Here is a 20,805-nt window from a genome sequence, read left to right as displayed (position 1 = left end):
CGCTCCGGAGCCTGTGCTCCGCAACGGGAGAGGCCGCAGCAGGGGGAGGCCCTCATACCACAAAAAAAGAAAAAAAAAAAAAAAAAAAGTTAGTGTTGAAAAAATTGTGAAAAAAATTGGAAATCAAATTATATATAATTGTATATTAGAAACTGATTTCTCATAGTAGGGACATAAGAAATCATGTTTCTGATGAGTTTCTTAGCATCTCCACTTTCTAAAAATAATTTCAATCCGATATACTGACCCACCCCGTAAATTATATAAGGTTGATGGTAATCTAGATTCAAGTGCCTTACAGTTTGTTTCCAGGAGAAAGGCTTGCAGTTTGGAAATGAGATGTGAGTTCCCATGAGATGCTTAACTTTTCTTTAGGTAATTACTTATATTGGAATTTTTCTGTTTGGTATCTGCCCTGCTCTAGAAAATATTTTGAGAATTTAAGGCTGTACCTTTTTTTTTTAATTAAGAATAATGAAAAGTCATTCACATAAAATGTCAGTATTGTTCCTAGCGATAGTCAGGGGAAAATACCAGTGTCCAATCCATAATCCATCATGTTTTCTGTAGTAACAGAGATTTTTAGGGCACCTCAACTCTTTCTAAAAAGTAATGGGGGGGCTTCGCCTGTGGCGCAGTGGTTGAGAATCCGCCTGCCGACGCAGGGGACACGGGTTCGTGCCCCAGTCCGGGAAGATCCCACATGCCGCGGAGCAGCTGGGCCTGTGAGCCATGGCCCATGAGCCTGTGTGTCCGGAGCCTGTGCTCCGCGACGGGAGAGGCCACAACAGTGAGAGGCCCGCGTACAAAAACAAAAACAAAAACAAAAAAAGTAATGGGACTTCTGAGAATGTAGAGGTTGGTGAAGTGGGTTAGAAAGGATGTGGGCTGATTTGCCACGTGCAGTTAATAACAGGCGACCCTCCTTGCTGTCGAGAAACAGAGCTCGGCAGGTTTTTAGGGCTGTCAGAGTGCATAGTCAAGACTTTTTGATTCAGCGTATTTGGCCCTGAACTATTAGACTTAATCTGGAGCTGTCTGTCCCTGGGAGGACAGATATGATGTGACACTGCTACATGATGGTTGGTACATTTACGTCTGTTGATTGTGTTAGGCTTCATTGAGCCCACAGTGGAACCTGAATTATTGCCACAATAATCTGTTACCTTCTGTCCACTTCAGTAGATTTTTGACAGATTTACTGACTGAAAATTCTTACTTATTTAAATAGCTATATTGAAAAAGTTACCCTCCCTTTTTTTTCTTTTAATGGCAGTTGGTTCACCGTATTGTCTGCATCTTCGAGTTAAGTTTTATTCCTCAGAACCAAATAATCTTCGTGAAGAACGAACCCGGTAAGCCCAATGTCTGGAGCTGTGTGCAAGCGTAAAGTTTTGGTCAGGTTGGCTAAAGATGTCGGGAGGTTGCCTTTACAGTTCCTTGCAGTGTACAGACAGCTAGTGAAATGGATACTTTGCCCCTGGTAACAAGATACCAGACAAGATAATTTCCTTTGGGGGCAGTATTTTTTTAAGTGTAGAATGTTTTCCTTTATTTACCAGTTTTCAAAACAAACAGTTGGTTCTCTAGCATCATGCGAAGGTAACCAGTGAGTTCTGTTTTTAAGTATTGTTATCAACTCATGAATTTTAAATAGGACTGATGTGCTTCAATACATTATCATATTGTGTCTATTGATGTTCAAAATGACCTATTTTCGGCCCCTGAGAGTTGTTTCAAGTTGGCTCCTGACTTTCTTTATTGAAATGCCATTGATAAATGAAAAATGTTGAATCCTGATTTTGCTTGAATAGTTTGCAGTAACTTTAAGTAAGTTACAAACATTTATTTTTATTTTGTCTTGCCTCAGTATTTATTCATGGACTCTGTATTGCATATCTATGACTCATGCACACATACTATTTTTATTAAGTAAAAATTGAATTGCTGAGTCCCTTTAGAAGGGGTTCCTCTTTACGTATGAGGTGGCTATGTCGTCACAGTGAAGGTGAAGCAGACCACAGAGATCATTCCCGGTAATTTGCTAAACCTTTTCTATTGAGTGGCTACCCTGTACTCTGGCCCATCCTCCTGACACTGAGTGCCCCTTGTTTCATATTGTTTTTTCCTTTACAGACTTTATTGTGGGTAAAGTTTTGTAATTAAGAATGTTTTTTCTCAGATTAGAAGGGCAGGATTATTTTTCATGGTAGACTGTTCTGTTTAGTTAAATTTGTGCCTTTTTTCTTAGGTACTTATTTGTTCTTCAGTTAAAACAAGATATTCTCAGTGGAAAGTGAGTATTAGTTTAAGGTAAACTACATTTTCTTGAGTAGTTGAAAAATAAGTTCTTAGTTAATTATGAAAAAGAAATGGTCAAAGTATGTCTTATTTCCATTTATCGTAAAACAAAGGTCGTGACATTGGCGTGTTTAACACATTTGTGTTCTCCTCTCAGATTGGAGTGTCCTTTTGATACAGCGGTTCAGTTGGCAGCTTATAACTTGCAGGGTAAGCAGTTTTTTATGTTGTCTGTTAAGAGTGAAGCATAATTCTTCTTTGTGTGCATTTGAGGAATTTCAAAAGATTCAAAGTGATGTGTGAGAAAAGAACAACCACGGTTTGTGTAAACGTGTATGAGGACCGAGCTCTGCCTTTCCCTTCTTTTAGAATATTGCCTTCTTTTTCTTCCCTTTGTCTTTACTTGCTCCCTTTCCACCTAATAGTGTTTTCAAACAGAAATTGCAGTCTACTTGATCATTCAATAACTGTTGTAGTTGGATCCTCAGCTAATTTTTTTCCTTTAAAAAGAGTGCAGGGATATATGAGCAGATTGTTGCTGTACCACCTGGTCTTTCTTTAGTCTTATTCTTAAAAATAAATCCATGAAAGAAATACTTAGCATGTATTTAAAAGTTCCTGATGGTTATTTTAAGAATTTTTTAAAAAGCATTTTCCGGTCAGTGAGAGCAATGAAAAACTTACCCTTTTGTACCTTGTTACACTGATCAAATATTTGTTGAAGTTAGGTATTCTCTTCTGAAAAATTGACATTTTGGGAAAATAATAATCTTCAGTCCTTGTTCTCAAAATGGAAATAAATATTCTGACTGGAGTATCCGTATATACTAGAATAAAAGCAATATTTAATGATTATTAAGACATTAATAATTTTATGCTTTTTTTGGGTGATTCCATATTATCCCCAATCTCTCTAAGATCAGCAGTATTTATTTTCCATTGTGTGGATAATAATGAGACTAAATTTTCATGTTTTATGGTAAACCTATTATTTTGCTTATTTTGTGCTTCTCCTGTTTTAGAAAGCATATTTTTCTGTCAATAGAGGGATTGGTGACTGAAGGAAATTTCTGTACTTCAAAAATTTGCCGCTAGTGTAAATTGTAGTCTGTCTACAAACTAAAACTTGTTTTCTCATCTGCTAGAAAGTCAAATAGATACTAGTTTGGAAGTGCTGTGCCTCTAGCACTGTAATGGTCACGCTGTATAATTGCATGCATCTTTTCTTGAAAGCATATTTTTTATGTTTTATTAATTGCTGTGTGAGGTTGTTAATTCTGAAACTCTCAGATCTACAGAAAAGCTGTCATTTTCAGCATCTGTGTTCCACCACTTACTGCTTCTTATATATATCCTGTGTCTCGTTTTGTAAGTTTCGTGACTGCCAAAGTATACACTTCTTGAAAATATGATTTTTATAGATTTTTGTGTATTTAACAAAACACTCATGCAAAGTAATGCTCACTAAATACTCATAGTCTGATTCATGCGTGTGGCTGTGTAACATTATCTCTTAACCCAACCTATCTTATTTTTTCCCTGAATAAAATCTTTCCTACTTTTCTCTTGCATCCATGGCACCTTTTTTTGAAAAGAAAGTAGAATGTATTGGTGGGCACACGTAAGGAGGGACAGTGCTAAGGCTGTTGCGAGTGAAGGGCCTGCTGCGTGTCCAGGGGCCACGGTTAGGGGTGTACTTGACCCCACAGCCATCCGGCGTGAGCTGCGTCTCTGCCACCGTGCTTTCAAATTCATCCGCGTTAAACTACGTCAGTCCCCACTTCTTGGAGATGAGGAGGGTCTTATGGCGGCCAGCGAACTTGAACTTGGCCCTGCGGAGGGCCTCGATCACGTGCTGCTTCTTCTGCAGCTTGGTGCGGATGACACTGTGACTTGGCCAGTGTGGACCCTGGCCACTGTGCCCTGGGCTTTCCAGAGGCCCCTTGCATACCTGTCTGGAGCCCATCAGCTCCAGCACAGGACAGCATCTTGTTGGTGTGGATGACGTGGGAAGGGTGGGGCTGCGCTCGGATGTGAACAGCATCTTTGCCCTGGCTTTTCACCTTGTCCTCGTTGGCACAAACATGGGCAGCCTCCAGGGCTTCGGAGCAGAGCTGCTCATACACATCTGACACCATGTGGCCACAGAGTGGGTGTGGCACCGTTATTTATTTTTTTTTAATTTTTTAATTTTTATTTTTTGCGGTACGCGGGCCTCTCACTGTTGTGGCCTCTCCTGTTGCGGAGCACAGGCTCCGGACGCGCAGACTCAGCGGCCATGGCTCACGGGCCCAGCCGCTCCACGGCACGTGGGATCCTCCCGGACCAGGGCACTAACGCGTGTCCCCTGCATCGGCAGGCGGACTCTCAACCACTGCGCCACCAGGGAAGCCCTGGCACTGTTATTTTTGTGATTCCTCCAAACTTCAGACTATGTCTTATGCATCTCATTGTCCCATGTCTAATAGTTTACCAAGTCCTACTAATTATTAAGGTCCTTAAGAGTAATTCAGCTGAAGTGTTACTCCCATCTTCATAAAATGAGCTCCTTGCTTCTCATTTATGATTTTCTATTTTATCAGAATAATCTTTATCACTTTTCTCACACTTTCAAGTTCAGTTTTTCTTTACCATTTTAGTATATATCCTGAACAACATTATGTAGCAGATTTGGTTTGGGGCTTTTTCAAGAACTTGTGATCCAGACAGAAGAGCATTTTCTTCAGCAGTGAAGTAGGAGTGAGAATATTTTCCAAGGTTGTTGTGAAGTTAAATGACAGTACACCTGTAATATGTCTAGTGTGTAAATTAGATGCTCAGTAAACAAGTGAATACCATTTTTATGATCAGAGTTGTTCTCATGTACTTTTTCTTTCCACAGCCAAATTTTTTATCAAAATGGAAGTATTTTAATTTGAGTAAAATATTTTTTAAAGGAAATATTTCTAAAGAATAGAATATTAGAATCATTGTTTCCCCTCCTTCCCCAAACCCAATTCAGAGATAACCACAGATGGGTACATAAATGTCTGTTCATTGTCCAGTTCTTTTCCTACTGCCTTCACAAAATATTTTTTACTAACTTTTTTTTGTTATTTCTTTGGGATTAATAATTTAAAATTCCAGGAAGGACAGTGATTATTTCTTACCGTGATATTTGATGTCATGTTCTGTGCATATTAGCTTCTTAACAGATGCCAGCTAATTGTTTTTTAAGGATTGCTAATAAATATTTTTGTTTATTCAATATACGATCAAAAGGTATTTCTCTATGGAAGTCTAAAAGAGGTTTTCAAAAGCTAAGCATTATAACATGAATAAATTAAGAGAAAGACATTTAATTGAAAATACACTACCAACCACAAATGCTTGATTTGTGCGTACAGACAGGTAAGTCTTAAGTCAAAGCTAGATTTATTTTGGGGAATGGTCTGGGTGTTACGAATGCCTTGTAGTTTAAGAAAGAATCTAATCTTAGCAGTTTTTATTAATAAAATGGGTCTTGAAGAAGGATTCAGCAGGAAGTAAAGTTATTAACAAAACATAACTGTGAAACTTACGTTTGTAGCTGAACTTGGTGACTGTGACCTTGCCGAGCACAGTCCTGAACTTGTGTCTGAGTTCAGGTTTGTGCCCGTTCAGACGGAAGAGATGGAGCTGGCTGTTTTTGAGAAATGGAAGGAATACAGGTACTGTCGCATCACCACAACAGCGATTTCGTATTTGTTTTCTCCTGTTTCTCTACTTGGTATAGAATTCATTGTATATTCGTAATCATCTTAAAATTTTTTGTTTTTTAAATTTCAGAGGTCAGACCCCAGCACAAGCTGAAACCAATTATCTGAATAAAGCCAAGTGGCTAGAAATGTATGGGGTTGATATGCATGTGGTCAAGGTAAGTACTGTGTTGTGATACTTTTTAAAAGCTTTATTCCTTCAAGACTCAAGGTGATTATGGACTCCTTCAGTGTGAGGGGGGCGTGGAGTTTGCAGGGGCTAACACCGGGTGCTTTGGGTGAGTGGTTATGAAGATTGAGGGTAAATACTGAATGATGGGAGTCTCACACAGAAATTCCTTATAAGAGAGAGGAGAAACAGCCAAAATCTCCAAAAAGGTATGTCTGTGGTTTTAAGCTGTTGTTGTTGGGTTGTTTTTTTTTTTTTTTTTTTTTTTTAAGTTTTTAACCCACTTTTTATTCTTTCACTTCATATTCATATCATCTTTTATCATGTAAGCTGAGTAGGCTCTGTAAAAATGAAAATAATTTAGGAAGTAAAGTTAAAAATTTGTAGCTTGAGAGGACTTTGGTAAGCTGTAGTCTAGTACAGCTTATGTAGTGATTTGTTATTTTTAGTTTAAGAAGCTAAATTTTCCCAGAAAGGCAGTCTTTTTCAAAATCTGTGATTTAAATAGTGACTAGAATTTGGGAAGACTCTGGAAAGCTTTCTTTGTCATGGCAGTTATCACTACGTATTTCCAATGAAGACATACCTTAAAACTATAGTGTCTATTAATATGCATGAAGTTTCCTGAGAATGTGATTTTGGGTGCTTTAATTGTTGAAAACACCTTTCATATTAATATTAGTCTGTATGTAATTAATATAATTCAATATGAAAAGAAAATTAAACAGTTGTGTGAAAATGTGAAACCTGTTTTATTCAGATAAAGCTAACACATGTTGTTTCCCTAAAATTAGGCCAGAGACGGGAATGACTACAGTTTGGGACTGACCCCAACAGGAGTCCTTGTTTTTGAAGGAGAGACCAAAATTGGCTTATTTTTTTGGTAAGCAGAGTTAATGTCAAAGATAATTATTGTTGTTTTATTTTTTTAATGAATAGAAACACTTATATGAAGTTAGTACAGAAAGCAGAATTTGGAAATAGTTCTGGCAAGCTTGGAAGTGAACTGCAGCTATCTCCTGTCATCCTCCTGTTCGTCTTTAGTCTTCTCCCCCGAGGCAATTTTTAAAAGTCTTCTACTTGCATTTTCCATTAGTTTCAAGGTATGTCAAAATACATGCCTTAACATAAATAACATCTAGTTCTGTGTATTAAGTTTTCACATGGCCGCTTCCTCCGTCCTGCAGTTCTGTTGCTGTTTTGATACTTTCACCCTCCTTTTGCAGTTCTGTTGCTGTTTTGAGTGTGCTTTGTTTCACGGCCTTTTACTCCACCCCCGCCCCCTTGGTGTGAACTAGGCAGTAATACTTTCACCCTCCTTTTCACATGGCCACTCCCGCCGTCCTGCAGTTCTGTTGCTGTTTTGAGTGTGCTTTGTTTCAGGCCTTTTACTCCCTCCCTGCCCCTTTGGTGTGAACGAGGCAGTAATACTTTCACCCCCCTTTGGGCTGCGCTGCTCTGCCTGGGTCCCGGCTTCTGCCATCCATACTTCTGATTTACATGTCATGTTACTTGTACATCAAGGGTAGATATTACTTAGATTTCGTAACCATAATTAAGTTCTTCAGGTTTTGTCTGGTTGTTTCTAAAAGCTGAAAATCAGGAAATAGTGTTTATATTATTATGTGTTTGTCAGAACTGGTGTGGAGCTAAGTAGTACCCTGGGTTACATACATGGGCTGAAGTTGGCTCTTGGATATCAGTTGTTTACTTCATAGCACGCCAGGACCCTTAGCTCAAAGCCCGCCAGTGCCAAACTCAAATTCTTACACATTCAGTTGCTTTAAATACAGCCCAACAAGTGTAGTTTTAGCCATTCAGAGCATGCCTGGTTTTGCATATCTCACTGCACACTGTGCTTCACATCTGCTCGCCGTGGATAGGCAAATCCTGTAGCTGTAAGAGACCCCAAACATCTCCTGCTCTTCGGAGCTCTGTGGCTCAGAGACCTCTCCCCCTGCTGCTGAATGCCAACCCCTAGACATGGATTTCCCCTCCTCTGATCCTCCTCCCTCCTGGGAGTTCCCTTACCCTCTTCCCCTCCCAGGTGGGATCCCTGGGCTGCTTCCTCTGGAAGGTCTGCGGCCGTGAAGGGACCCCTCAGCAGAGCCCGCTGTTCAGTGCTGCTGTCTCCTGCTCCTGTCTTTTTCGTCATGGGGTGCTCTCATGCACCCCACACATCTCTTTAAATGACCTGCCTTTGTCTTCTTGAGTTTTTTCAAATCCTCCGGGGTTGCCTGAGCTGACTCTTTTCCAGTTGGAACTGTTGACTCTTCCAGGCTGCTCTCCAGGTTTTATCTTGGGACTTTGTTTTCCCATTTTCTCAGTTATGAATCTGTCGTCTTCCATATTTTCTTGTCTTTCCTTTTGTTTTTCTGATACATCCTCAAGTAATGCCTAAGAAAAGGGTGTACAAGGTAAATTATTTGAATCCTTTGATGCCTTAAAATGGTTTATTCTTCTCTTATGCTTTCTTGATAACTGGGCTGAGAATGGAATTTTAGGGTGAAAATTATTTTCCCTCAAAAAAGTGAAGATAGTATTTCATTTTTTTTTGTACCTCCTAGAGATTCCCTGGGACACTTGAGTGTAACACCTTTATAATTGTCCCTTGGGTGAGAAAGCTGTGTTATGTATTTCTCTAGTCCTTACGTGTGAACTCTCTGAGCCTTCCAGCTTGCTCGCGGGGCAAGTGGAACATCCTTCATGGCCAGAGAACACTCCAGGTAGAGACATAAGGAGAGCATCGTTTGTACTGCCTCATAAGAATCAGTTGAATTAATACACGTAAGACACTTAGTAGAGTACCCGACACTTACTAGGCACTGTGTAAGTATTTGTTACACTTAAATGCTAGATTCTCCCCTCCTATTATACTTATTTATTTACTTACTGTTTTAGTACAGCTCTTGTAAACGAGTTCTGTTTTACAATTCTATTTTAGATAAGTTATATTTAAAAATTAGTGAGAGTGAGAGTCATGTTGTTTTCACATTCACGGTTCATAGAAGTACAGAGATAAGTTTGATAGGCTGCTTAGGATTTTTGTACAGGTGGGAGATGGAGTTGGAAAGTGGGCCATAAAGTGAAGTTTAAAAAATTTTTTATTTCTTAAATTAAAGATGTCTTTAATCAAAATTGCTATAGAAAATAGAGTTGAAGATCAGTAATTTTTTTTTTTTTATGCCTTTTAAAAAGCTTTATTGGGCTTCCCTTGTGGTGCAGTGGTTGCGCGTCCGCCTGCCGATGCAGGGGAACCGGGTTCGCGCCCCGGTTTGGGAGGATCCCACGTGCCGCGGAGCGGCTGGGCCCGTGAGCCATGGCCGCTGAGCCTGCGCGTCCGGAGCCTGTGCTCCGCCAACGGGAGAGGCCACAACAGTGTGAGGCCCGCATACCACAAAAAAAAAAAAAAAAAAAAAAAAAAAAAGCTTTATAGTTTTTCCTGTATCCAGTTCCTGTGCTGCTACTGTGACATAAGGCTTGGAGAATCTCTTCCACCGTAGTTAGGGGCCTATGAATATATATGATATATAGATATATCTTCATTTTCTTTTTTCCTTAACTTTTTTTTTTTTTTTTTTTTTTTTTTTTGCGGCACGCGGGTCTCACTGCTGTGGCCTCTCCCGTCGTGGAGCACAGGCTCCGGACGCGCAGGCCCAGCGGCCATGGCTCACGGGCTCAGCCGCTCTGCGGCACATGGGATCCTCCCGGACCGGGACACGAACCCGCGTCCCCTGCATCGGCAGGCGGACTCAACCACTGCACCACCAGGGAAGCCCTCCTTAACATTTTTAATGTCTTACATATGTGCAGCAGAAATTTTGCCAAAGGTATTGCTTTTGAAAATTTTTTTTCTGTTACCTTAACTATTTTTTAGATTGGAGACTTTTTTGCTGGGCAGTGCAGGTTATGTTTACCCTCTTATCCAGCTTTCAATTCAGAAGTCAGATGATTAATGTGCTTGAAGTAACAACAAATTTTTTAAATTCAGAGAACATTTATTGAAATCTGGCTGTTACTCTCATATTGTTATAGGCCCAAGATAACCAGATTGGATTTTAAGAAGAATAAACTGACCCTGGTGGTTGTAGAAGATGATGATCAGGTAGGAATTATATTGTATTACATATTTAACAGTGACTGTGCTATGTGGTAACTTAAGGCTCTAAAAGGGGGAACACATCTTGTTTTATTTATAGAGCCATAGAACAGAAACTTAGTGTAATTAATAACTTAATTAAGTAATTTCCTGCTTTATGTCATATCATCCTAAAACTATAGGTTTAGGTATAGGTATAGGTCTGTCTTTAAGATTAAATAAAAGACTTCTCTTGTTCCTTTGTTGACAGTATATCTCAAATATATAAAAATTTGTATTTAAATGGCTTTATTCCTTTGGTCCCTGACCAAAAAGATTAATCAAAAAGATCTACCTAATAATATTCTTTAATAAAGCCTTCTGTACTAAGGATTATCTTTTTTTCAGTTAAATCTAGTTCCTAATTGATAAACTCATAACAATATGAATGCATCTCAGATGAATTATGCTAAGTGTAAGAAGCCCGACTCAGGACTTCCCTCATGACCCAGTGGTTAAGAATCCTCCCGCCGGGGCTTCCCTGGTGGCACAGTGGTTCAGAATCCACCTGCCAATGCAGGGGACACTGGTCTGGGAAGACCCCACATGCTGCGGAGCAACTAAGCCCATGCGCCACAACTACTGAGCCTGTGCTCTAGAGCCTGCGAGCCACAACTACTGAGCCTGTGTGCCACAGCTACTGAAGCCTGCGTGCCTAGAGCCCATGCTCCACAACAAGACAAGTCACTGCAGTGAGAAGCCTGTGCACCACAATGAAGAGTAGCCCCTGCTCGCTGCAACTAGAGAAAGCCCACACGCAGCAATGAAGACCCAATGCAGCCAAAAATAAATAAATGAAATAAATTTATAAAAAAAAAAGAAGCCCGACTCAAGAGATGGTGACTGTATGACTCCATTTATATGACAATCTAGGGAAGGCAAACCTATAGGAATAGAGAACAGCTCACTGATCCTTTGAGACTGGGGGTGTGAGGATGCTTCCCTACCAAGGAGCAGCACAGGGAATTTGGGGGGTGAGAGAACTATTCTGTATCCTGGTTTTGGTGGTGGTTGCATGATCCTCTGCATTTTCAAAACCCACAGGATTGTGAGGAAATTTTAAAAAGTAATTTTACTGCATGCGAAGTAATAAATTTGGAATATACCTATAGATGGATACAAATAAAAGGAAATAGGGGAAATGTTAAAAAGATTTGTTTTCACAGTGAAGTGTGAGTAGTGCTACTTAGCAGAACCTAAAAAAGATCCTGAAAATTAGATGAAACACAAGTTTTTTTGAAAGTTTTAAGTTATATTACTGAGATGCATGCAAAGGATTGCCCTATCACCCAGCTTGGAAGAGAATCAGAGACAGTAAGAGAGCATTTAAAAAAGAAATCTCTTAAAAAAAAATAAAATAAAAAATAAAGAAATCTCTTGATGGCACGGATGATCATTATGTTATCAACAAATGAGTTGAAAATGATTCAGAATAGGCAGATTTCACATCTAAAAACAATCTATTTTACAGATATTTTCCTTTTTATGTAAGCACAGATGCAATTAAATATTTGTATCTAAATCTAAAGGAATCGTCAAGAAGAGTAAAATACAGTTCTGTGTGATAAGAAAATATGGTCATAATTTAATGGGTGATACCTGTTCTTACTGGGTCGTAAAATAATTGTGCATCTCACAATTGATAGCATTTCAGATTTGATCTAATATAGTATTAGCTTCTTGGATATCTTTTTGAAGATACATATAAGCAAATGTGCATATCAATTCTTTTTTTAAAAAATTTATTTAATTAATTAATTTATTTTTAGCTGCATTTGGTCTTTGTTGCCGCGCGCAGGCTTTCTCTAGTTGCGGCAAGCGGGGGCTACTCTTCATTGCGGTACGCGGGCTTCTCATTGCGGTGGCTTCTCTTGTTGCAGAGCGCAGGCTCCAGGCACGCAGGCTCAATAGTTGTGGTGCACGGGCTTAGTTGCTCCACAGCATGTGGGATCTTCCCGGACCAGGGCTCAAACCCATGTCCCCTGCATTGGCAGGTGGATTCTTAACCACTGTGCCACCAGGGAAGTCCCCCTCAATTCTTTTTTATGCAGAGGTTTCCACGCTTACATACAGGGTTCTCTACTTATCCTTTTTAAACTTTACATTCTACCTTGGAATGTTTTCTACGTCAGTACCTAAAGTTGTTCTTCATTCTTAAAAAAGCAAACTAAAATGCATAGTATTCTAGTGTATGGTGTACTGTAATTTGTTTAATCAGTTCTCAATTAATTGACATTCACTCTTTTATTCACTATATATAATTAATTTGTACAGTGGCAAGTATCTGTAGGATAATTTCCTAGAGGGGGATTTGTGGGGTTGAATGGTTATGTGCATTTGGCCTGGCTATAGAGAGGTCCTGCCAGCTTGCATAGTTTTTAGTGTACAGGCCTATTTCCTGAGAAGGAATTCATCACATTTGTATCTGAAAGGTAAAAAATGGAATTTCATTGTAGGTTTACATTTTATTTCTATTATTAAGAGTGATATTGAACATCTTTTCATACATTTGAGTTACTTGAATTCCTTTTTTCTAAACTGTCTGTTCCTTTGCCCATTTTTCTTTTGGGTTATTGGCTTTTTTCTTATAGGTCTTGCCCTTTGTCACAGACATTATAAATATTTTATCTAATAGTTGTTTTTCTTTCAACAGTGCTTATTGTGGGTTTTGTCATGCACTTTAAGAAATTTTAAATATGTGAATTTATTAATCTTTTATGGCTTCTGGGTTTTGTGTCATAGAAAGCTTTTCCCTGTTTTGAGGTTATCTATTTTCTCATGTTTTTTTCTATGTGTAGTTTTTGTTGGTAAATTTCATTGAAGTATAACATCCATTCAGATAAGTGTAAAAATAAATGTACAGCTTGTGTTGAACTTATATGTATACTTGTATGACCAGCACCAGGATGAGGAAACAGAATATTTCAGCAGAGTTAAATTTCTCCTGTGCCCCACCAGGTGCGGTTCCCCACGGGCAGCCACTCTCCTGACCTGGCTTTAAGGCCAGAGATTAGTTTTTGCTGATATTTTGGACTTTATGTAAAGGAAACCTGGCTGACTGTTCTCTTTGTGTCTTGCTTCTGTATGTCAGGGCTGTAGTTGTGAGCTTGCAGCCCTGCTGCAGCAGGTGGTTATAGTTGGCGCATTCCTGCTGTTATATAGTATTTGGTTTTGTGAATACACTAGTATTTATCCATCCTGCTGTTGATGGACGTTTGAGTTGCCGTTAATTTTTGGCTAGTAAGAAGAGTGCTGCCCTGAGCCCTGGCATGTGCTTGTGTTTGGCTTTCGTGGAGGCCGCCACACTGTTTGCCAGCTTGTCTACACACTCAGCTGCACTCCCACCCAGAGTGTCTGAGAGTTGCGTTTATTCTTCTTTGCCTTGTGTTTGGAGCTCTCTTTCTCATTTTACCCATTCTGGCAGTAGAATCATTTTGTGGTTTTAGTTTGCATTCCTCTGATGACTGCCTCAGTTTAACACTTATTTATATATTTATTGGATGTTTGGATAGTCTTCCTTATGAAGTGCGTGTTTCAGCCTGTTGTTGATTTTTCTGTCGGGTCGTGTGCTGTTCGTCTCGTTGAAGACGTTCTGTTCGATACAGCAGCTAAGGTCTGAGCCACAGCTTGTCTCTTTCTTCCTCATTCTCGCAGGGTGTCATTCTCATATTTTCTAACCTTCTGTAAATATAACCACATCATGACACGTGGTAGAAGGTTTCATAAATCTACATGTATATTATATATAATATACATATATATTAGGGTGGGGTTTTTTTTGCAGCTTGCTTATTTTGCCTAAACAGGTAGACCTAGTTCATTCACTTTAACCTATATATAGTATTCTGCAGTATGAATAAACAGTAGTGCATTAGTTCACTCATCTTTTATTCATTTATCTCTGTGTATAGTTTGTAAATAATATCATTGTTTACTTTATTACATTTCTCATGTTTCAGACATTTAGGGTTTTGTACCAGTTTTTACTATTATAAATGAGACTGTGAAGAAAATCTTTGGGTGTAAATTTTGGTGTTGAGAAAGTCTTTTCCCCTAGAGATACAGGATAGCTTAGTGGTTACAAAGGTAGGCTCTGGACCCTGAATGGTTAGGTTCAAATTCTGGTTTCCTCTCTTAGGAGCTTTGTGACATTGGGCTTAATTTCTTGAGCCTCAGTTTTCTTATCTGTGAAATGGAGATAGTGATAGTATCTACTCATTGAAGCAATTCATGTGAAATTCTTAGAAGAGTGTCTATGAATGTTAACTAGTGTAATTAGATTCCTGCGAGTATGGTTACTATAATAAAGAATGTGGCCATTTTTAAGGCTGTTACATATGTTGCCAGGTCTTATATGAACCTTTAAATTATAATTATCCATTTATCCTGAAGTATGGCAGATAAAGGCTCATTTTATGTCTCCTTGAGAAATGAGATCACGTAAGTAGAGAGAAAATAGGAATAATTTTACATTGGCTGAGAAAATGGACAGCTTGATTTTAACTCTGCCGTTTTACGTAGTAGCTGTAAAGAGTGTCAGAGTCTCAGGGAGCAAACTAGATGCTTTATTATTGGATTCCTGCTCTTACTGTGGTCGTACTCACAGCTGAATGCTAGGGGACGGGACCATTCGAGCTGATAATCACCTCTGTTGCCATGCGTTTCTCTTTCAGGGCAAAGAGCAGCAGCACACGTTCGTGTTCAGACTGGGCCACCCCAGAGCGTGCAAGCATCTGTGGAGGTGTGCTGTGGAGCACCACGCCTTCTTCCGCCTCCGAGTCCCTGTCCCAGAGGGCTCTCGCCGGCCGGGCTTCATTAGATTGGGGTCGCGGTTCAGATACAGGTGAGCGCTCACAGCTGCTGCTGTATTGTTCATTACTTTACAGAGGCCAGAAAATTTAGCCCGACTTCTCGTTTTACAGATGTGGGCACTAGGGCACAGAGAGGTGAAGTGGTTTGCCAGTGTTTTCCATTGGCCAAAATAAAAGAAAAAGTGGTACATATTGTTACCGTTTGTAATTTCCTGAATAGACAGGAGAATATTGTAATGGTGTCATGGATTTCATATCCCTCCTGATGTTTTTGTTCCTTCCTTTTTTTTTTTTTAAGGAGTAATTAACAATTTTTCCAGTTAAAAAAGTTCTTTTTTATTGAGGTATAGTTGATTTACAATATTATGTAAGTTTTAGGTGTACAGCATAGTGATTTATAATTGTTGAATGTTATATTCCATTTATAGTTATATAAAAGGTTGGTTAAGCTTATTTATTTTATACCTAATAGTTTGTACCTCTTAATCCTCTACCGCATTGTGCCCCTCCCCACTAGTAACCACTATTTTGTTCTCTGTATGTGTGACTCTGTTTCTTTTTTGTTATATTCACTATTTTATTGTTTAGATTCCACATATAAGTGATATCATACGGTACTTGTCATTCTCTGTCTGACTTACTTCACTTACATAATACCCACCAGGTCCATCCATGTTGCTGCAAATGGCATTATTTCATTCTTTTTTATGGCTGAGTAATATGCCATTGTGTGTGTGTGTGTATATATATATATATATACCACATCTTCTTTATCCATTCACCTGTTGATGGACATTGATGTTTGCTTTATGTATTAATCCCCAGTTTAATTCCACATAACAAGAGTTTACAGGGGTCTCCGTGCAACAGCTGGATACCATGTAGAAAAAGAGTATTGTGCACTACTGGGAGATTCATCTGGATGACATCTCTGATCCTTATAAATCTGACGTTCCATTGTTCTCACAGACTCCTTGTTTGTTGGTCATAAGTTAGAGATGTTTTGGTTTACCTCAGAGTAGCTTATTTGATGGTGAGTTTTTGGCATGTCACGAGAATCCGTCAGTGTAATTTCAAGAAGGAATGGATAATATCAGTAATGTGGCATGTTGACTGTGTGTGGGGTTCATGCAAGAGAACTTCTATTCTACTTACATGAAAAGTGGGGAGGCATTTTCTTAGCAAAATTTAAATGGAAATGAAGGTGAGTGGGACAATGGTTTTAATATTTCTGGAAAAGGGATTTGAAAAGTGTATCCCAGTTAGAAACAGTAACCGAAAATCTTGAGTTAATTGTCCGTCTTGCCCTGAGGAGTATGGATGGGAAGGAGAAGGGAGCTCCGTAAAAGGACAGGTACTTCTGACTTCCTTAATATGTTCTTAGCTGAGGTGCACGATTGAGAAAAAACAATATAATCTGTGTTGCATCTTTCACACAAGCCTAAAGAGTGAAAGAATGGTGTGGTAAAGAGAGACGTCAGCACTGTTTTTCATAGGTCATTCAGGAGAACCTCAGTGTAGACTTTCTCTCATTTTTGTGCATCTGACTACTGTAGGCCTCAAATTCTCTTATTCCTGTTAACATACCTCATTTATTTTAGTGGGAAAACTGAGTATCAGACCACAAAAACCAATAAAGCAAGAAGATCAACGTCCTTTGAAAGGAGGCCCAGCAAACGGTATTCTCGACGAGCTCTGCAAGCGCCAGGTGAAGTGCAGCCCTGTTTCACAGGACTATTCTTCCTGACAGTGCACCCTGTGCTGGTATTGTTGGCTGGAGAGGAGGCTGCCTCGGTCCTCTTAGTCTATTCCAGACAACTAAAGTGTTCTTCTTTGCTGAATTTGGTTCTAGCATAATCAGTTTTTAAGACTACACGGGGAGAAACTGCCTGTACTGTTGCTGAGGTTAAACTTCCTGCTAATCCCGGTTCTGACGCTGCGCTGAGCTTGTGTTCAGCTTCTGTTCTTACTATTTTAGTTCTTTTCTAGAGCAACATTTCCCCTCCCTTTTTGACTTCCAGATCTCATTCATGATAATCTGTTAAATCCCCACAGATATTTTTTAAAACATTGGTATATGATGAATAAATTTTTTATTTTGTATGTATTATAATAATATTAAAGGTTCTGTTAAGTACAGTTTTTATATTAATCATCAGTATACATGGTACATAGACATTTCCAAATTCATAAATGTTACTTGCTGTTTGTTACTTTAATTATGTAATACAAAGAATGGTTTACTTTGACCAGTAAGCTGAAACTTGTGTTTGGTTTCAAATCTGAGTTTGTATTAAAATACAGATTGAATTTTAAGTATGTCCAATGTCAGAGTCATCACCAGTTATCCAAAAACAACTGCCGTGACCTGATGTTGGCAGTATCAGTTTTTTAAAAAACTGATTTATAGCTATAATTTTTGATGTATCTATAAATTAAATAATATGTAGCTGTAAATGAAACCATTTCAATTTGTTTAAAACCCTTAGTTACCTCTTAGACTCCACTGATGATTTTTCACTGTCAGCTCACTCTAAAGGCTTGCAGATGGTTCTGTTTTTTTGAATGTATGCTCATTTTGTTGCCTTACTTAAAAATTGGAGATCATTGTCATTATTCACTTGAATGGCATGAGCCATAGAACACTTTTGTGAAGTGAAGATTTTTAAATCTGTAGTTGGGAAACAGCTTACAAAGCAATGAGTCAAGATTTACTTTTGTGAATAGTAAAGCAGTTTACCATGTTGGAGGAATCTAATGGGATGTTTTCTGTTTTTTTTCTGTCGGCAAGTACAGGAAAACCTGAAGAACTCAGGTGGGTAATGTCTTGCAACTTAAGAATTGATAACCGAATGTTTTAGCGTTTCTGTAGTTGCATCGTTAATTGAACCAATGACTGTTGAAGGTCTGTCACAGTGTTCACTTGCCCCTGAGCACGGTGGATCTAGCAGGGAGCAGATAAACACATCATAATGCTGGGTAAAACAGACAGAAAGAAAAATAAAGCAGCTTAAAGAAAAAAAGTGGGCTTGGGTGGCTGTGCTGTTCGTAATGAGAATGACATATTGTACGTTTGTTATTGGCCTGTGACTGAGGATATAAAGATGAATAAACTGTGGCCCTTGCACACAGGAAGCTCAGAGAACAAAGGTTGATTTGTACACAAGCAGTTCATTTTATTCGTGGGAGAAATCCCACTTGGTCATGGCGTACAGTCTTTCTTTTTATTACATGTTGCTGGATTTGGTTCACTAGGTTTGTTGTGGATTTGTGTGTCTGTATTCAAAGACACCGGTCTATAGTTTCCTTGTACTGTCTTCATCTGGTTTGGGTATCAGGGTAATTCTGGCTTCACAGAATGAGTTGGGAAATGTTTCTCTATTTTGGGGGAAGGTTTTGTAAAGAATTCTTTAAATATATGGTAGAATTCACCATTAAAGCCATCTTGCCTGGACTTCATTTGTGTCAAGTTTTAAAATTTCCAGTTCATTGTCTTGTTGTAGATCTATTCATATTTCATTTTCTATCTTGAGTCAGTTTGGGAGTTTGTGTCTTTCCAGAGTTTGTCCATTTTATCTAAGTTATCTAATTTGTGGCATACAGTTGTTCATATTATTCTCTTTTCCTCCTTATTTCTGTAAGCTTTGTGGTGATGTCCCCTCATTCATTTCTGATTTTAGTAATTTGAGTTTCTTTTTCTCTTGGTCAGTCTAGGTAAAGGTTTTTCAGTTTTGTTGGCCTTTTCAAAGAACCAGCTTTTGGTTTCATCAGTTTTATCTGTTCCTCTGTTTTCTATTTTATTAATTTTCTCTCTGGTGTATTATTTCACTCCTTCTGCTTTGCTTAAGTTTACTTTTCCTTTTCTAGTGTCATTAGGTGGAAGATCGGTTTAGTAGGATATGAGATCTGTATTCTTTTTTAATATAACATTTATAGCTATTAATTTCTCTCCGAGCACTGCTTTAATCGTATTTCATAACTTTGGGTATATTGTATTTTCATTTTTATTCATCCCAAATTATTTCCTAATTTCTCTTGTGATTTCTTCTTTGACCTGTTGGCTAGTTGGGAGTGTGTTGCTTAATTTCGACGTTTGTAACTTAAATTTTCCGCTCTCCCCTTTTTTTCTGTTGTTGTAATTTTATTCCATTGTGGTTAGAGAATGTACTTCACATGACTTTGATCCCTTTACAGTTATTGAGGCCTCTTTTATGTCCCACCATGTAGTTCATCTTGGAAAATGTTCCATGTGCAATTGAGAAGAATGTCTATTCTGCTGTTGAGTGTCATGTCCTAATGGATGTCTGTTAGGTCTGCTTGGTTTTTACTGTTGTTCACTTCTGTTTCATCACTGGTCTTGGCTTAGTTCTCTCCATTACTTAGTGTGGACTGTTGAAGTCTCTAATTATTGTTGTTCGGTTGTCTGTTTCTCCCTTCAATTCTTTGTGCTTCATGTATTTGGGGCTTTTTGTTAGGTGCATGTATTGTTTATAATTGTTTTATTTTATCACAAAAAAAAATGTTCCTCTCTTTCTCTAGTAACTTTTTTGTTTTGTTTTTCTTAGATCAGATTAAAAAAAAGTTACTAGATTTTCTTAAATAAATGTTTCTCCACTTGATGTATGCCTTTTAATGATTTTTTTATTTTTATTTTTTGCGGTACGCGGGCCTCTCACTGTTGTGGCCTCTCCTGTTGTGGAGCACAGGCTCCGGACGCGCAGGCTCAGCGGCCATGGCTCACGGGCCTAACCGCTTCGCGGCATGTGGGATCTTCCTGGACCAGGGCACGAACCCGCGTCCCCTGCATCGGCAGGCGGACTCTCAACCACTGCGCCACCAGGGAAGGCCTAATGATTTTTTTAAAGAATAATTTTCAGCAGCTACATGTTTATTTTGCTGGGGAGAGGGTCTGCTGTTGTCCTGCAGTCACTGTTGTTCAAGTCCTCCTTCTGATGAATCAGTATTAATAGTGTATATTACAGTGTGGAGTTTCACATAATGCTTCTCAACCACTGTTGTACCAAAGCCTCCTGGAATGCCTGATAAACTGTGAGATTCAGGACATACTCACAAATCTAGTTTTTGTTAAAACAGTGTCTATGCTTCTGTATGGAGATGTGTCAGTATAACTAGAGCTTCTTCAAAAGGAGAAGTTGTTTGTTTTGGGTACTGAGTAGGGTCAGCCTCAGCTGGAGATGTCCTATTCAATATTGTTTTTTTTCCACTAAGAGAGCCATTAAAGCCAGGCTGTGATTAGTGACTTAATCACAAAAGCACTCTGCTTTTTGAGTAAGGATTCCCCTGAAGTCCCTTCAGCGGTCAGGAAGCTGTTAAAAATAAATAAGTGGGTAGAGGAGAGGGGAAGTGTGAGGGATTCTGTCCATCGTGAATTTTAAGTTTTATTTTATTTTATTTTATATTTATTTATTTATTTATTTATTTATTTATTTATTTTTGGCTGCATTGGGTCTTCGTTGCTGCGCGCGGGCTTTCTCTAGTTGCGGCGAGTTGGGGCTACTGTTCATTGCGGTGCACGGGCTTCTCATTGCGGTGGCTTCTCGTTGCGGAGCACGGGCTCTAGGCACGCGGGCTTCAGCAGTTGTGATGAGCAGGCTCAGTAGTCGTGGTGCACAGGCTTCTTTGCACCAC

At 38.9% G+C, this 20,805-nt stretch overlaps 1 protein-coding gene and 1 pseudogene across 5 annotated transcripts in view; one reads left to right on the top strand and one right to left on the bottom strand.

The window, feature by feature from the left end:
• EPB41L5 (erythrocyte membrane protein band 4.1 like 5) overlaps nt 1-20,805 on the top strand; it is a 155,795-nt gene that overhangs the window by 47,057 nt on the left and 87,933 nt on the right. For all 5 annotated transcript variants that reach the window (XR_008618334.1, XR_008618335.1, XM_028501578.2 and 2 more), the window contains exons 5-14: nt 1,277-1,355; nt 2,252-2,296; nt 2,459-2,511; nt 5,870-5,990; nt 6,109-6,196; nt 7,002-7,090; nt 10,243-10,312; nt 15,019-15,188; nt 16,758-16,864; nt 17,953-17,971. Coding sequence is in view for 3 of the 5 variants with exons in the window: in XM_028501578.2 (XP_028357379.1) it covers nt 1,277-1,355; nt 2,252-2,296; nt 2,459-2,511; nt 5,870-5,990; nt 6,109-6,196; nt 7,002-7,090; nt 10,243-10,312; nt 15,019-15,188; nt 16,758-16,864; nt 17,953-17,971 (841 nt within the window). In the remaining 2 variants the exon portion in view is untranslated. The remainder of the gene's footprint in view (nt 1-1,276; nt 1,356-2,251; nt 2,297-2,458; nt 2,512-5,869; nt 5,991-6,108; nt 6,197-7,001; nt 7,091-10,242; nt 10,313-15,018; nt 15,189-16,757; nt 16,865-17,952; nt 17,972-20,805) is intronic.
• On the bottom strand, nt 3,267-5,843 carry LOC102980138 (60S ribosomal protein L10-like; annotated as a pseudogene).

This window comes from Physeter macrocephalus, chromosome 2 (assembly GCF_002837175.3).
Source record: "Physeter macrocephalus isolate SW-GA chromosome 2, ASM283717v5, whole genome shotgun sequence".
Lineage (NCBI taxonomy): Eukaryota > Metazoa > Chordata > Mammalia > Artiodactyla > Physeteridae > Physeter > Physeter macrocephalus.
This window is presented reverse-complemented; position numbering and strand designations above follow the sequence as displayed.